The sequence below is a fragment of the Geotrypetes seraphini genome, chromosome 18, assembly GCF_902459505.1.
Source record: "Geotrypetes seraphini chromosome 18, aGeoSer1.1, whole genome shotgun sequence".
Lineage (NCBI taxonomy): Eukaryota > Metazoa > Chordata > Amphibia > Gymnophiona > Dermophiidae > Geotrypetes > Geotrypetes seraphini.
Window position 1 is genome coordinate 29569268 of NC_047101.1, and position 14014 is coordinate 29583281.

At 42.0% G+C, this 14014-nt stretch overlaps 1 protein-coding gene across 2 annotated transcripts in view; it reads left to right on the forward strand.

The window, feature by feature from the left end:
* RANBP17 (RAN binding protein 17) overlaps positions 1-11944 on the forward strand; it is a 548236-nt gene extending 536292 nt beyond the window's left edge. For both annotated transcript variants that reach the window (XM_033927588.1, XM_033927589.1), the window contains 2 exons: positions 8646-8773; positions 11541-11944. In XM_033927588.1, the coding sequence (XP_033783479.1) occupies positions 8646-8773; positions 11541-11637 (225 nt within the window). In that variant the 3' untranslated portion in view covers positions 11638-11944. The remainder of the gene's footprint in view (positions 1-8645; positions 8774-11540) is intronic.
* Positions 11945-14014: the final 2070 nt, after the last annotated feature.

Below are 14014 nucleotides of genomic sequence, written 5' to 3' on the forward strand. Positions count from 1 at the left end.
GTTTTGGGTCCTAGGTTATAAAGACAGGTTCATCTGTCCTACCCTAGTCTCAAGAGACTGCTTTGGTACGTCATGACTCCTAGACACATTGCACCAGAATGGAAGATTAGGTTCTTACCTCAATCTGCTTTCTGGTGGATGTCTAGGAATCCTGACGCCCTGCTCTGATGCATGTAAATTTCATCCCTCTGCAATACAACTTGTAAGTATGGAAAAATCACCTATAGTCAGGACTCCTAGATACATCTACCAGAAAGAAAATTATTGAGGTAGGAACCCAATCTTCCATTTTCTCTTCCCAATTATCCCTTTTCTCAAGAATAGAACAGCAATTTTAAAAAAAAATTATAGACCTTATACAGAGCCAACTTAGGCCAGTCAAGGCCCCGTTTCCTAATAAACTAAGCTGCTGGTTTATGGTTAGCGTTTCTGTAATATTTAAATCTCAAGTCTACAAATCTTTGATTTTAGACTCACAGCTTCATTACTAGAGCTACCTTCACATCAATAACAAAGCACCTAGTCTCTTTAGTATTCACATTGCACAATGTATGGAGGCAATTAGTCCAAAGACAGAAGAAATCATGAAGCTGGAAGGCTTGTATGGATACAATCACTTGTCAGCTTTTTCCTGTTCCAGCTGTATTGCAATGTGACCCCACTAACACTCTGCCTGATGATTTTCTCCCCTTTTCTTATTCCTGTTTTACCAACCACTTCACCAGCAATCATCTGACTGCGACCTACCTGGAACCCCATACAAAAGCATGAATCAGCCCTTCCTAGAGGCTGGGGTTGTAGCTGGTTTCAGGAATTGAACTTGAGATTCCTGCATGGTTGTGCTAGATCAAAGTAAGTATTTTAGGAACAATATAAAAAAATTAGTTAAAGAAAGATTTTGTTCTCTTGAACAATATACTGACCAGTGGATTAATCTGTTCCCAAACAATAAAAGTTCTGCTGCAGAGCTGTTTTATCTGTTGGCCAGTTGCAAGCAGCAGTGTATTACTGCTTCCAGGAATGAATTGTCTACAGAATAAGATGGTGCTGGGAAAAAAAAAGAAAAAGACAAAGACACTCAGATTAGCGTCAGCTGCCTACATTAAAATTCAAAATGAAATCCCAGTCCTGGGAAGAAACTAATACAAGAAGAAAATATATCAAGGAGCGAAGAGCTGTCTCATCACTCACCTGCACTGAAGGATCCAATTTTAGCCATCTCCAATAGCACTGCCATTCATCTTCTCTGTTATTGTGATTTAAATCCAAGCTCTATAAAAGATAGCAGTTCTTTTAAAATGATTGAGAGGAAATAAGGGCAAATTCAATGTTTAGAAGAAAAACTTGTGACATCACAATATCATATTTTACAGTTGGAAGCAATATTTCATACTTTGAGATAGGGGAAAAAACCTAATTTTCTACCTGGTGTAAGTCAGTGAATCATTATGAAAGTGAAAAATAGCTCGTTTCAATGCATTCACGTTCCTCTTTAAGAAGAGCATTTTGCTCATAATAGGCGCAATTTATTCCCCCCCCCTCCATATTTTTTTTTAATTTCTGGTAAACAGCTTGTTTCAAATTGCTAAAAATCAGCACCTGGCAGAGCAAATATTAAGCTAGGACAGCAAAATGATATTTAGGATATGTAAGTGAGGCCACCATAGATGTTTACATAAGAACTGGATCTGACCAATGGTCCATCTAGCCCAGTATCCTGCTTCAAATAAACTCAGACAGTAGCACCATTCAAAGCTACAGATCCCAGGTCAAGGAATGGCTTCCCCCATGTCTACCTCAGTAGCAGACCAAGGACTTTTCCTCCAAGAACAACAAAAAGCTGAAAATGCCTCTAACACTTAATGCAGAATTTCGAGGGGGGGGGGGGTTACCATGCAAAAAACTAATTGCAGCTTAGCAAATGAGGCCATTATTGTATTATGTTTTTTTGTTTGTTTGTTTAATCTGCTATGAGCAGTTATTTTTGGATCAGTGAAGGATGCAGGTAGAGACTGACAAATTGATTTTTTTCAGTCCCTGCTGAAACCAAAACTGCAGCAGAAACTGATCAGAGTGAGCTAGCAAACTGCATAGCAATTGTAAAACTAGGTCTAATAGGCATTGTAAGGAAGTCTACTTTTGAGCATGGTTTAGGCTTCAGATAGACCTGAGTTCTATGGATGGAACTTAGGCACAGTTTGGATGTCCTTAATGCGATCTGCTAAATAGAAGAAGAAAAAAAAAAGAAATGCTACATGCCTGTCTTGAAATCAGACACAGTCTCTGTCACCACCACCTCTACCGGGAGACTGTTCCACGCATCTACCACCCTTTCTGTAAAAAAGTATTTCCTTAAGTTACTCCTGAGCCTATCACCTCTTAACTTCATCTTATGCCCTCTCATTCCAGAGCTTCCTTTCAAATGAAACAGACTCGACTCATGCACATTTACAATTCATTACTTAGGTATTTAAACTTCTCTGTTATATCTCCCCTCTCCCGCATTTCCTCCAAAGTATACAGATTGAGATCTTTAAGTCTGTCCCCATACGCCTTATGACGAAGACCATGCACCATTTTAGTAGCCTTCCTCTGGACCAGGGATCTCAATCCAGTCGGGTTTTCAGGATTTCCCCAATGAATATGCATTGAAAGCAGTGCATGCACATAGATCTCATGCATATTCATTGGGGAAATCCTGAAAACCCGACTGGATTGCTGCCCTCAAGGAGGGACTTTGAGACCCCTGCTCTGGACCGACTTGATCTTTTTCATATCTTTTTGAAGGTATGACCTCCAGAAGTGTACACATTCTAAATGAGGTCTCACCAGAGTCTTATACAGGGGCATCAATACTTCCGTTTTCCTACTGGCTATACCTCTCCCTATGCACCCTAGCATCCTTCTAGCTTTCACTGACAACTTTTCAACCTGTTTAGCCACCTTAAGATCATCACATACAATCATACCCAAGTCCTACTCTTCTGTCGTACACATAAGCTTTTCACTCCCTAATCTGTACCGTTCCCTCGGGTTTTTGCAGCCCAAATGCATGACCTTGTATTTATTAGCATTAAATTTTAGCTGCCAAATTTCAGACCATTATTCATGCTTCACCAGGTCTTTCTTCATGTTATTCACACCATCCTAGGTGTCTACTCTCTTGCAGGTTTTGGTATCATCCGCAAAGAGGCATATCTTACTCGACAGCCCTGCAGCAATATCATTTATAAAAATGTTAAAAAGAATAGACCCAAGAACATCCCTTTTCTAAGAGTGATCTCCCTTGATCACTACCCTCTGTCACCTTCCACTCAACCAGTATTTGACCCAGCCTGTTGCTTTGGGACCCATCCCGAGGGCACTCAGTTTATTTATTAGATGTCTGTGTGGAATACTGTGAAAGGCTTTGCTAAAATCTAAATTCACCACATCTAGCGCACTCCCTCTATCTAATTCTCTGGACACCCAGTCAAAGAAATTGATCAGTTTCGTCTGACATGACCTACTTCTAGTGAATCCATGTTGTCTCTGATCCTGTAATCCACAGGATTCCAGAAACTTCACTATTCTCTGAAAGTGTTTCCATTAATTTGTGTATCACAGAAGTCAGACTTACCGGCCTGTAATTCCCTACTTCTTCCTTACTTGCCTCTTGTCTCCATTTCTTGCCATTGTATCTATTAGCCTCAATTCGGGAACATTTCCTCCATCTTGGAAGCATGCCATTGTTACTCTTTAAATCTCTGCAATCCAACCAAGCTGAGGCCTATTATAGGCCTATTTCTAACCTTTTCTATATAAAATCTTAGAGAAGGTAGTTGCGCAACTCTCTGACTATTTTGATCGAACAATGCCCTCCCTCATGCCCAACAGGCTTTTGTAGACATCATTCTACTGACCATTCTCTCTTAGGCCTGACTAACTATATGCAAACAATCTTAGATGGAAATCGTGATGTCCTTTTTTCTTTAGACATGACTGCAGCATTTCACTTGGTTGATCATACTATTTTACTGGATCAGTTGAGGAACCCTGCAAATTACAGGTAAGGTCTTTTAGTTTATTCCTTACTTGGCTGACCAGACTTACTCTGTTTCTTATGCCGGTTCAACTTCTACCTGGTGTCCCACAGGGTTCCATCTTCAGGTCTATTCTCTTTAATATTTTTCTCGCTTCTTTAACTTTACTATTATAGGCTCTAGGATTCACCTTTTTCATTTACGCTGATGACATTCAGTTACTGCATCCTTTCAATTACAATGATCCTAATGACTATCTCTCGATTTACATTACATTACATTACATTAGAGACTTCTATTCCACCTGTACCTTGCAGTTCTAAGCGGATTACAATTGAAGATGGCTGGACATTTCCAGGAAGTTACAAATTTTAGGGAAAGATACATAGAGAGGCTAGGATAAGAGAAGGAGTTAGATACATAGTAGAGGCTAAGAGGGTAAATTTCTCAGAAAATCTCAACTATGGTATTTTCCCCAATTAAAAACGTGTAGAATCTCCCATGTCCTAGTTTCTGTTTCAGTTTAAAAGGATGTCCTTTGGAATACTCATCAACCATCAAAATTCTTGGTGTTACTCGATACTACATTGTTGTTTCACTCAAATATCTCCAACATAGTTTCTTCATCTTCGTCAGCTCCACTCAGTTAGGTGTCTACTAAGTTAAAACTCCTTATGTATCCTCTTGCATTCATTGGTAATTTCTAGACTCTACTACTGTAACTTGTTATTAATTGGATTCCCACATTAACAGTTGTGCCGACTCCAGCTTGTGCAAAACACCACACTTAGGCTTCTTTACCAACGTTCAAAATTCGACCATGTAACTCCATTTCTCAAATCTGAACATATGCTCCCAATTTCGTTTAGGATACCCTTCAATATAACACTCTCACTTTCCAGATGTTGACTTCTGGTCTTCTCTTATTTTTATCTAGTCACTTGACTCATTCGCCTAAGAGGAATCTTCATTCCTCTCATCAGCATTTATTGTCTATTCTGTCCTTCTGGCAGATGTTTCTGGACATGCATAGAGATTCTAGTGTTTCCGTAATGGCACCTATCCTCTGGAACTTTCTTTCACTCTATTTGCATTCTGAAAAATCTTTTATGACATTTAAGTCTCGAATGAAAGCATAATACTTCAAGATGGCGTTTAATCCCAATTCCTAATATTCTTCTTCTATTTCACAGTCATCTCACTTGGTTACTGATACTCCTCTTTAACTTACCTTCATTTTTGTTGTGCTCCTATTTGTTTTAGTCCTTTTAACACTGTAAACTTCTCTGCCTTCATTTGCCTATTTGTGTCATGTTTTTGTTAACCAGTTTGTTTTTCTCTCCATTTGTTTTATTGGTTTTAAATTACTCCCTGTTTTTACATTTTGTAAACGCTTTGACTTTTTTTTGTCAGTAATGGCGGTATATGAAATAAAGTAACTACAGTGGTAGCTTGGATTACAAGCATAATCCGTTCCAGGAGCATGCTCGTAATCCAAAATGCTCGTTTATCAAAGCGAGTTTCCCCATAGGAAATAATGGAAACTCGCTTTGATACTTCCCCCCCCCCCCCCCCACGAGAACCGGCATTGCTCCCCCCGAAGGCCCCCCTGCGATCCAGCACCCTCCCCCCTGCGATTTGGCACCCTCCCCGGCGATCCTGCACACACACACACACACCCCTGCCGTGATCCGCCCCCCCCCCCCCCCGCCGTGATTGGGCACCCCACCGCCGCGATCCAGCACCCCCCGATGCGATTGGGCACCCCCCCCTCGCCGCTTCTTACTGTCATCTGAGCACCAGCACCGGCATGTCCTGTGCTTGGTGCCGGTGCCTGAAGATCGGCCTCCTCTTCTGCTGGGCCTTGAGCATCTGCGCTCACCTTCGCTGCGCGCCGAACGGTTGTGCCCCATTGGCTCCTCCCCTTATATGGGGGAGTTCGGCTGGTGACGTCGGGGGTAGACGGAGTTATCTCTCGCCTCTTCCCCTCGACTCTGCTCGGTCCGCTGCTCTCCTTGCTAACTCTGCTTTCTCCGCTCTGTCTGCCTCTCCCTCTGCTTGCTCTGCTCTGTCCGCTCCTCATTGCTATCTCTCTCTGTCTCCTCCGCTCTGCTCTGCTCTACTCCTTTCTTTCTCTCTCACAGCTTCCTCCGCTCCTCTGTACTGCCACGTGCCCGGGTTTAATTAGGCTCAGCTCCACCTAACTTCCTACGGCTGGCCTGATAATACTGGAACTGAGGTTTATTTGTCTTTGAACAGCCACAGTGAAGAGCAACTAACAAGGATAGGTTTTGCACCCACTTCTAATAATAATAATAATAACTTTATTTTTCTACACCGCCATAGTCAAGTGACTTCTAGGCGGTTCACATTGAAAGAAGGCTGGACAGTCGGCGAATTACAGGAAGCATAAAACAGAAAAGTTACATACAAATTGGAGTTCCATGGGTAAAGAATACATGAAAATTGGAGTAAAGCACTCAGCAGAGAAATTAATTGAGCAATCTGCTGAGCACCCAATCTGAGAGCTAGGCTGCACAGCTCTGTTGCATAAATGCTGAGTGTTCACTGCTAGAGAGGCAGGACCTAAGGCATGAGACCAGGCTTGTGCAGAGACAGCAGGACAACACTAAAAGGCAAGTGAAACTTCCTAGCTGCCTAGCCCCTGCAACATCAAACAACCAGCAAGGTACATAACTATAATCTACCTGTCTGAAGGGGAAAACGTTCCTTATGACATAGAAATGTCTCAGGATTTAACAGTGTCTGATAGTGAAGAAAATACGGCTTTATGCAATCAGGATATGTTCTGGGAGGAGAGCTACACCCAGGGCAGGATTAATTTGTCGAGGGCCCCTAGGCACACAAGTACACTGGGCCCCCCTGCCCTGCCCCACCCCACCATGTGCCTAGGCGGAAACAGGAAGCTGCGTCAGAGGGAAGCTTTGGGCAAGTAGCACCGCTTGCACAATTACAGTTCCTGTTGTCTTTCTTACCCGCGTTGCTTACTTGTCTTACTTTCCGTCGATGGGTGGGAGCTGCATTGTCAATCGGGGTGGGGCCCGCATTGCTGTTCGGGGGGGGGGGCCGTATTGCCGATCGATGCTGGAGGGGCCCATCACTGTTTGGAAAAAACAATGTTGATGCCCTCCTTCATCAGGCCCCCCTGACCATTTCGGGCTCTAGGCACGTGCCTACTTGGCCTATTGGTTAATCCTGCCCTGGCTACACCTATGACAAAACCTCACACTGCAGTACTGTTGAAGTAGGGGGAAGGGAACTTCCCTATCCTCCTGCTGTTAAGGACATTGCACCACATTTAAGGTGGTACTAGCAGAGGCAGTCAGTTGTGGAAACTGTCAGAGTGAATTACCTAAACTCGGTGTGCAGAGACTGATAATTGAAACAGCTGATAATGTAGCCACACTTGCAAAGGACTGTGTGAAAAGTATGAGACCAATACTTTGCAAACTTGTGATATTGGTTTTATTTTGTTTTGGACTGTTTTTGCATAAGTGTGAAGTGGAACACTTTTCCATAAACTTATGATTTGTTTGAATGCTGAAAATTTTGAGCAAACGTTTGCAGTGCTTTATTTTTGAATAAAGCTCACTGACCACTCTAGTATACCGCTTGGCTGGGCTGTGTTGAGGGCGAGGTTCAATACTCACTGACCCTGCACCCTGCCACAGTGCTCAGAATTGCCTCCTAAATAACAATTAGTTATTTACATATTTCTGGCATTTACATGCGAGCACTTGCACCAGCTTCATGGCTGCCATAGGTGCCCATGCCCAAATTATAGGCATGTATTTCATGTAAATATAGGCACACTGTCCTAGAAGTTCCCTCTAAGTGTTGCCTCCAGCAAGGAAACATAGAATATAATGGCAGAAAAGCTCCATCGGCCCAACAAGTCTGCCACTCAAGAACCCTCCCCCTTAAGCACTTCCTCGAAGTGAACCCACATTTTCTTAAAATCGAGCACGTTGCTGACCTCAACTACCTGAAATAGAAGATCATTCCAATGATCAACCACCTTTTCAGTGAAGAAATACTTCCTAATGTTACCATGAAATCTCCCACCCTTGATTTTTAACGGATGCCCTCTTGTTACCGTAGGTCCTGTAAGGAAAAAGATGATTTCTTCCACCTCAATACGGCCAGTAACATATTTGAACGTCTCTGTCATATCTCCCCCCTCTCTGCGTTCCTCGAGAGAGTATAGATGCAACCTACCTAAACGTTCTTCATAGGAGAGATCCTTGAGCCCTGAGACCATCCTAGTGGCCATTCGCTGAACCGACTCTATTCTCAGCTTATCCTTTTGATAATCCTTTTGTTCCAGTAAAAGTAGGTCCTGCGTCATAGTGTTAGGCACGGTGCCTTTGCCACTACGTTGCACAGTTTAGCATCATCGGCAAATAATGCAGTTTTACCTTGAAGTCCCTCGTGCCATTCTCTAGACACTATCAAGGTCCATACCATAAGAGATGCCACTCATATTTATTGGTAAGCAGTAAAATAAAAAGGGGAAACACCAAAGGAATTTTCTGTATTTTAAAATGAGATTTTTTTTATCTTTAGAAGTTGTTTTATAATCATTTCTGCCTTTTCTCATAGTACTTCAGTGAACTAAGAGTGAGTTTGGTTAACAGTCAACCTGCCAGCAAACGAGAAATCCTAGATATGTGTTTTCGGAATTTAATGGAAGGAGTAGAACAAAATCTTTTGGTCAAGAACAGAGACAGGTGAGTTGTGAATGCATTCTTCAGCATAGACAATGTGTATTGTAGGTCTATTTTGTGACATACTACCCAGCTTGAATAGATAGAGAAAAGCGCTTCAGTGACATCACAAGCCTGTAGAAGTTACATAAATATTATGGTTATATTTGGGTTGTTTGACTTTACAAGAACAACACTTTAGGAATGCATTAGTCACTTGGCCCATAATCTCCTATATGAAAAGCGCTGGGTCCTGGCTATTATGTTACATCTTCATGCAGTAGCATAAGTTTGCAAAGTCAGACAAGTACAACTGCTATGAGCATGATCCCAACAAGTCCAGTGAACAGCAGTAATGGCACAATGATAGTAGTGAAGGATCCTGCAGTATTACAGCATAAATATAAAAACATAACAATTGTCATACGAAAGTATCCAGATAATAATGAGAAGTGAAGGTATGAACCGAGGACCAAGTGGCAGCTTTACAAATTTCCTCAATAGGTGTAGATCTGAAGAAAGCCACAGAAGTTGCCATTGCTCTGACCTTATGGGCTGTGAAGAGGAAATCCAGCCTGGGCATAGCAGAATGAGATACAAGTCGCCATCCAATTGGAGATGGTACGCTTCAAGTCTTCTTATGTCCTTCGCCAGATACGGTCTCCAAAACTGAACACAATACTCCAAGTGGGGCCTCGCCAATGGCCTGTACAGGGGCATCAACACTTTCTTCCTTCTACTGGCTACGCCTCTCTTTATACAGCTCAGCATCCTTCTGGCAGCAGCCACTGCCTTGTCGCCTTTAGATCTTCGGACACTATCACCCCAAGGTCCCTCTCCCTGTCCGTGCATATCAGCTTCTCTCCTCCCAGCATATACGGTTCCTTCCAATTATTAATCCCCAAATGCATTACTCTGCATTTCTTTGCATTGAATTTTAGTTGCCAGGCAGTAGACCATTCCTCTAACTTTTGCAAATCCTTTCTCATATTTTCCACTCCCTCTTCGGTATCTACTCTGTTACAAATCTTGGTATCATCTGCAAAAAGGCACATTTTTCCTTCTAACCCTTCAGCAATGTCACTCACAAACATATTGAACAGGATCGGCCCCAGCACCGAACCCTGAGGGACTCCACTACTCACCTTTCCTTCCACTGAGCGACTTCCATTAACCACCACCCTCTGGCATCTGTCCGACAGCCAGTTTCTAACCCAGTTCACCACTTTGGGTCCTAACTTCAGCCCTTCATGTTTGTTCAACAGTCTCCTATGAGGAACTGTATTAAAGGCTTTGCTGAAATCTAAGTAAATTACATCTAGCATATGTCCTTAATCCAGCTCTCTGGTCACCCAATCAAAAAATGTAATCAGGTTCGTTTGGCACGATTTACCTTTTGTAAAGCCATGTTGCCTCGGATCCTGTAACCCATTAGATTCAAGGAAGTACACTATCCTTTCTTTCAGCGACGCTTCCATTATTTTTCCAACAACTGAAGTGAGGCTCACCGGCCTGTAGTTTCCTGCTTCATCCCTGTGACCGCTTTTGTGAATAGGGGCCACATTCGCTCTCCGTCATCTCTCCTCCCTCCAAGTGTAGCATTTTTCCCTCCCTCATCTCTACCACTATCAAGTCCAACAATTATCCCTCTTTCTTCCTTTCTCCATATACATCATCTCTCTTTCCCTCTCACGCCACACACCTATGTCCAACAATTATCTGTTCCTTTTCCCTCCCCCACTGGCAGCATTTCTTTTTCTCCCTTCCTATTACTCCACCTGTGCAGCATCTCTCTTTTCCTACCCCCCAGCCCCTGTATTTGTCTTTCCCAACCCCCTGAGCATCTGTCCTCCTTACCTTCCCAACTTCCAACTCCCTTCCACCTGCCTCTCCCTATCAGGCTCTGCACCCAGTCCTCTTCCCTCTCCCCTCTGTCAGGTGCAGCACCCATTCCCCCTTCCACCTCAGTCAGGCTAGATTGGGAATGGCATCAGGGGGTGATAGGATCTCACTTGGTGATGGTTGGGGGGGGTTACCTTCATTTTAGAGTCATAACTTGATTTGTGGTTCACCGGAAGTTGCATTATGGTCTTTACATAGTAATGAGCTGCTTTACATACATTTGCATCTCATTACTGTGTAACCCATGTTGACTATCACCACGTTAGTGTAACACAAGCTGTATTATAGACCTTTAAGTCGCATTAAGGGGCAAATAATGGGACTTAAACGCTAATGGAGCTTGATAACTTTGTTCCTTCTTGGGCAGAAATAACTATGCTGTTATACCTGATTATAACTCACTTTGAGCTTGGATTTAAAAAGAAGGTAATTAAATATAAAATCCTTATCTGTCCAGAAAGCTGTTAAGAGTGGTGCTTTTTTTAAAACATAAAGTCTACTTTTCAACAATATGGGTCACTGAAGATTACTCCTTAAGTAAGCAATTGCCAATAGCCTATATACTTTGCACCAATTCTGAAATGAAATAACCCGTGTTTTCCAGGTGAGTAGGTGTAAAGTTTACAGGTTTAAAGCATCCAGGTATATTAGACCTGCTGTTTGTGTGTACAGCAGAGAAGGGAGGGAGCAAAATAGCCTGTGTACTTTCTGAAATCTCATGTGCACCTATTTCTCTCACTTTACTGCTAGCACATTTGAAGAAGGGACTATTCAGTCAGACCATTTTACATTGGCATATACCTTTTAAAAAGCTACTTCAACATGTTGTCTGAGAAATGAAGACATTTCACTAAGTGTACTTTCTTTGCATTTCTCTTTACCTATGCAGATTCACACAGAACATGTCTGTCTTTCGGCGGGATATGGCAGAAGTTATGCGAAGCGATGGAAGTACAGAAGCTGGCAGCTTAGATATGATGAGCTGACATCAGCTCTCACAACCAGCGTATGTCATAGCTCTGTGTGGGCTGAAGGCTTTGGACTGCAAGCTGTTCAATAGATGTTGGCTCTGACTGGAATTATTTTTTTAATACATTGTGCATTTTTGCATCTCTGGCCTCCTGTAAGGATTTTGTAAATGAAAATGATGTAAAAATCAGAGTCTTAGGTTAAACGACCTTTACATCATTTCTATCAAATTTAATTATTTCTATTCTTATACATATATACATGTATGAAGAGGTTTAGCAAAGGGCTTAGCCAAAGAACAAAATAAACGCTGTTTGCATTGAAGGTCGTAGGAGTAAATGATTTTCCATCCGGCTGTTGGCATAAGATAAAAGTTCTTAAGAAACTGTGGATTTATTTGTTTCAAGGTAAGCACAAAGAGAAAACAGCCTTGTTTCCTCCATAACAACACATTTTAGCACTGCTACTGGACATATGGAGGTATACAGGTAGTATTCCCGGGAGAATTCTGCACAGTCTACAGTTGCAGAGCACAGCACAAAATATGCTCTGTATCCAGCTCACTGCTTCCCTCTCTACTGCCTACCTGCAAACACACCACTGTAGTACAGAACAAAGCTGCCTTGGTCCCCAGTAGTTCCTTTAAGCCATATAGCTAGCTATATGGAGGTCCGATGGCAGAGGAGGAGGAAGCAGCTCTTCTCTCACGCTTAGTGGTGCTTGTGCAGGCAAGCAGAGAGGGAAGAAGGATGCCTGGAAAAAGGCTGATAGAGTCTGGGTTAAGCTGGAAAAATGGTGGATGACACTGAGTGTGTGTGTGTGGGGGGGGGTGCTGAAGCAAGGTGGATGGGAGGGACTGGAGAAAGGTAGATATTATGTATGTTTCATAGGGTAGAAAAAAAGTGGTTGGAGAATGTATGTATCTGGGGGAAAATGCACAAGAAAATGAGTGTGCTGAATTGTGTAAAATTTTCAAATAATTTTTTGTGCTGAAGTCCCCTAGGAGTAAATTAATAAGGCATATTCAACTAAAATGAGGGTTATGCTGTAACAGTAGGTGCCAAGAATGCATCTACTTGGAATCTAGTCTATAAAGAAAAATATGTACTTAATATTTACATAACAGGTAAAAGCAGTTACAGCTATAATGCATGACCATGCAGCTGATGTAAAGCCAAGATTGTGAAAGACATACATAAATTATAACATCTATGCACCTCTTCCAACTGCAAAGTATGAATCGGCATATACAGAATAGCATGTAGCCAGAACCCCCTCATTTCTATGCAGATGTGTTCACATGCACGCATAATTGACTAGAAGACCTACATTTTAAAATTTGATTACATACCTATCAAAATTCTAGGCAAGAATACTAAAAGGACATATACTTGCCACCTATAGCTAAAGAATTACCCCCAATATGCCCGTTTTCAAAACATCTTACAATCTAAATGGGTACCTGAGGCTGGGGGAAGATAAAGTAGAGACTATTATAAAAACCAAAACCAAAATTACTAAGCATACACATAGGCAGAGTTTAATGGGACAAAATCAATAGGGATTTAGCCAAGGGAAATCTTGCCTCAGCAATCTACTACATTTCTTTGAAGGAGTGAATAAACATGTGGTTAAAGATGAGTCAATTGATATTGTGTATCTGGGGTTTTAAGAAATACCTCATTCTATTCTATTTATCAGATTTCTATACTGCCTCTATTCTCTTATGAGGATCTGAAGTGGTTCACAATTTCTTACAACAAAATTTTAAAAATTTAACATTAATTCAAAGATCTAGAAAAATATAGTCTTGAGACAACAACATAAAAAATAAGATGGCAAACCACAAATTTCCACTGGTAAATCATTCCAAATCAAAACTGCCATAAATGAGAATGAATGTTCAAATATCATTTTAAAACAAACAGAATACATCAAGGCTCAAAAGTTGACTGGCATGCAGATACAAACTTGGAGAAGCATAAACACAGGCACAGGAAGGACAGGGCAGAAGTCTACAAAGACTCACCTATCTACTGGAAAAGACATTAAGGTAAGGACAATCTCTTTCCAATGCAATAGGTGAGTCATTGTAGACATGTGGGATGTACAAAAACAGTCCTAAACTCCTAGGGCAGCCTGACTGCACTGACCCTCAAGACTGTGGACCCAGACTCCTGTCTTGCCACCACATCCACTCTGTAAAATTTGACAAACATGAACAGTGTAGACTATGTAGGTGCTCTACAAATCTGAGGGGAGGTCACCCTAGTCTCGGCCCACTAGGAAGCCATACTCTTGGTAGAATGCACCTTAACAGAAACAGGAGACTGTTTACTGCATAGAATGTAGGCTGACGAAAGGCCTTAGGGACCCATTTGGAAAAAGTGGTCT